At 34.6% G+C, this 3850-nt stretch overlaps 2 protein-coding genes across 4 annotated transcripts in view; one reads left to right on the top strand and one right to left on the bottom strand.

Moving 5' to 3' along the window:
* Positions 1-82: 82 nt before the first annotated feature.
* On the top strand, positions 83-2477 carry mRpL38 (mitochondrial ribosomal protein L38). 3 transcript variants are annotated; one of them, XM_033327636.2, is made up of 7 exons: positions 83-239; positions 589-772; positions 954-1097; positions 1182-1512; positions 1590-1748; positions 1838-1974; positions 2058-2477. In XM_033327636.2, exons 2-7 carry the CDS (start codon positions 634-636, stop codon positions 2348-2350), a joined length of 1203 nt encoding a protein of 400 aa, XP_033183527.1. In that variant the 5' UTR covers positions 83-239; positions 589-633; the 3' UTR covers positions 2351-2477. The 3 variants fall into 3 exon arrangements, with proteins under 3 accessions (XP_033183527.1, XP_033183528.1, XP_033183529.1); XM_033327637.2 differs by having other exon boundaries at positions 151-289; XM_033327638.2 differs by having other exon boundaries at positions 206-354.
* Positions 2474-3850, bottom strand: part of LOC117153524 (uncharacterized) — a 2864-nt gene continuing 1487 nt past the window's right edge. The window contains exons 6-10 of the mRNA XM_033327648.2: positions 3601-3746; positions 3322-3468; positions 3002-3243; positions 2748-2915; positions 2474-2658 (exon numbers count right to left, since the gene is read on the bottom strand). Coding sequence (XP_033183539.1) covers positions 2555-2658; positions 2748-2915; positions 3002-3243; positions 3322-3468; positions 3601-3746 — 807 coding nt within the window. The 3' untranslated portion in view covers positions 2474-2554. The remainder of the gene's footprint in view (positions 2659-2747; positions 2916-3001; positions 3244-3321; positions 3469-3600; positions 3747-3850) is intronic.

The following is a 3850-nucleotide window of genomic DNA, read 5'->3' as shown; positions in this document are numbered from 1 at the left end:
AAATTTTCAATGATCTTCTCGTTCGAACGTCGACGCACGGTCATGGGTACATTAATGCTTGTTAGTGCCGTACGAGGGCAGCACATACCCTTTGGATTTTCCGCATTGTAAGTTCCCGTTAAAATCATAGATATCATCTGATATCACTTATACAAGTATAAATAATACATACACAATACGCACGAGTTCCGATCTTAACCTCCCGATGGTATTGTTGGCTCATTTGTTGCGATCAATCGGTAAAACCAAATTTATTTATTTATATGAATAAGTATCTTACACATATATCGTACGTAACGTTTCAATCCATTTAATTTTTACATTCTCGAATAACCAGTGAAACTCCGATGAACTGTTCGTATTAACATTTGAAATTATTCTACTTATTGTCAGTTTTTCGTCATTTTATCTCAAATACTTGACATTTTTCAAATTTATACGAGTATAAAAACGCGGCATATTAATAAATCAGTCAGAAAATCATGTTCTATTTTAATGACATTTCTAACAAACGTTTTCAAATTTTAACCTTATCGAAACAATTTATTTCCAATGATTTGAAATTTGTTCAATCTTGTTTCGTTATAGGAAAATAATCGATGTGTATATTGTGCATTTAAAATCCTACAAGTTATGGCGAATCCTGTTTTACGAAGTTTTATCAAAGATATACCTTCACGCTTAAAAATTCGTGTCGAACAAGTTCGACATGGACATCATCTTCGAGGAAAACCACCAACTATCGCTCTCACTTTGCAGCAACGGCTCCAATGTAAGTGGAACATTTTTATGGATATCTAGGAAACTAAAACTGAGCATCACAGTGGTTATATGTATAAGTGAATTTGCTCAGAATTATGCGCCACATGACAACATATTTGGAAAACATTCAAGCCAGTGAGGTGAACCTCTTTTGATATAATTACCTTTGATACCTTCTTTCTTTTTTATAGTGCTGAAAGGACCAAGTCCAACTAAAATAAACATAGGTTTTCTTGCTTCAAAACCCTCATTGCAAAAAAAACAGGCTTGGATGGCTGAACGAAAAATCAAACGAGCTAACATGGACTTTGAGAAAGAAATAAGGAGTGGACAGTGTAAGTGCTAAATTTCTGATTGAGACAGTCACATGTGTACATGTGGTATTCATTATACCATGGTATCCTATATGTGTTTTACAGTGCCATTAAATTTAGAAGAAGCAAGAAAAACTTGGTTAGAAACAACTAGTCCATATGATATTCAAAAAATCGCAGATCATTATAACATTTTCCAAGATTTATTTGGAAATGCTTTTTTCTTTCCTGTTGTACAGCTTGACATCAATTACAACATAGACGATAATGATACTCTAGTCAAAGTTTATACAGGAAATGTAATAAAACCTGCAGAGGCACATACGTTACCAAATGTTGAATACAAAGCCCAAAAGGATACTTTATGGACATTGGTGATGTGTACACCAGATGGTAATTTGGAGAACTCAAACAACGAATATTGTCATTGGTTTTTGTAAGTTGACAAGGTGTTTGTTACCTAAGCAGTTCGGTACATAGAATTAACTTACACTCATTCTTCTTCCTATTTAGAGGAAATATTCCAGGAAACAGAGTAGAAGAGGGTGAGCAAATAATGGATTATTTGAGACCAATCCCAGTTAGGGGAGTAGGATATTATCGTTACATATTTATCCTGTACAAACAAAGTCAACGCCTAGATTATGCAGAATACAACAGACTTCAACCTTGGTAAGTAAGAAAGTGTTAAAAGTAGATCGTATAGTGTGCGATAATATCATATCGTTACGTTTCATTTAGATTGCGTATTTACGTTTAAGCTTACAGTTAAAAGAACGTAATTGGAATACATTGGAGTTTTATCGAAAATATCAAGAATATCTTACTCCAGCTGGTCTAGCATTTTTTCAAAGTGATTGGGATCCCACAGTGAGAGAGTTTTATCATTCTGTACTAGGTGCGTGTAATTGGATTCAGTATTTCTAACGCACTAATGTATTATATGTCTATATATACGTACTTACAAATTTTTACTTATAGATGCAAAAGAGCCGATATTTCAGTATGACTTTCCAAAACCATACATTAAACCGCAAACGTGGTTTCCATTGAGACAACCATTTAATCTTTATTTAGACAGGTACAGGGATCCCAAAGAAATAATGAAAGAATTTTTGTTAAGAAAACTAAAAACCGTTGATCCTTTGAAAGAACCAAAGGCACCTCACAAGTATCCAAACGCGTGCTATATTGATAAAAGAATACCCTCTTGGTTGAGAGTACAAATAAAAAAGGAACGCTTGGGATGGGACCGAGTTAATCATCTGAAATAAAATATTTTATAAAGAAGAGATTTGATAGCTAAAATCAGTTGTAAGATAAAGAATTTGTGTATAAATAAATAAAGGAAGAATATCATATACAAAAGAAATGTAAATAAATGTAAAGAGAACATCGAAACTCCATGCGTTCTATTCGAACATACACATAGACAGATGTTGTAACTTTTATCTCGAAATGGAATGAGAAGAATGGCATCACTCCAGTCTTAAATAAGCTTCCACAGCTTGTTTACTCCTTAATTTAATCTCTGCCCGCGTTGGCACCGATGAATCAATTGCTTGATGCTCGACGATGAGACCTAAGAAACATTATGAACATATTATATTATGGAATCGAATGGGATAGTTCAAGTATTTATTGTATCCTGTAGATTGCTATTATTATCACCCGTTGGTTCCACTTCCGCATCTTTGAACTTGATCTTTGAACGATAATTTGAGACGTAAGTTTGATACAAGTCTTTCGCTCTCTCTTCTCTGTCTTTGTCCAGTTCGAAATTGCTCATTCCGAATAGTGCCCCTACTTTTCTACTAACAGTGGACAATAATGCTAAACCTAGAAAAAGATACGGGACGATAAGAAGAATATGTAGGCGTCCAGAAAAATTTACTCGCAACTTTTATCGGTCTTTTTTTCATCACCTTCTGTCTCCATTTTTTCCATCATTGGTATGTCGAATCGTTTATCAAATTCTTCCGTTGGCTTTCTCGCTACTATTTTATTACCTCTTTTAACACAAATCAACATCGCTACCATATTCTGCAAAGCCGCTCTTATGTCCATCAGTAATTCACCGCGTTCCTTTTTTGAATTTTTTCGTTCAAGTTCACGCTTCTTTTGCATCGCGATCTGTTCCAGCAAGATATTTTTGTCCGCGTTATACCTACAAGAAAATTCATCTGCATACACCAGTAGCAGTGCGCATACTAAGAAAACTCTCGCATGACAAAACATCACCTACTCCTCAATAGTGGCTACAAGGGCGTGTTCGAAATTAGACAGAGTGGACAATGCCTCATTTTTCTTACTTAACAACGAATCACGCTCCTTCACGTTCCGATCAAATTGTTCCAACAGTCGTGTTCGTTGTTTCATTTGTTCTTCCAACCTGATGATGGTTTGCGAAATAAACGTTTCGAAAGAAAAGTACAGTTTATAATGAGAAACTACGTTAGTATCGCGCTAACATTTTTTCAATTTCTCATTAAACTTTGTTAACTTTTGTTAACCATGTACCTACCTTGAAAGCAATTCTCGATAAGAATGGACCAACAATGAATCCTTGATTTTATCGAATATTCCTTCCAAATAGCTTATTTGCTTTTCTAACGCATTATTCGATGTGGTTCCAGAGCGTATAATTTCTGTAGTTAATATCCCCTCGCTCTGTTACACACGCAACGACGTTTAAAGTTTAAACTTCAAAGTAGTTCATACGTAGCCACGTACTTACTCGTATTACATTAGTTGAAATAACTTTCTTTTATTTC

This window comes from Bombus vancouverensis, chromosome 1, assembly GCF_051014615.1.
Source record: "Bombus vancouverensis nearcticus chromosome 1, iyBomVanc1_principal, whole genome shotgun sequence".
Classification (NCBI taxonomy): domain Eukaryota; kingdom Metazoa; phylum Arthropoda; class Insecta; order Hymenoptera; family Apidae; genus Bombus; species Bombus vancouverensis.
This window is presented reverse-complemented; position numbering and strand designations above follow the sequence as displayed.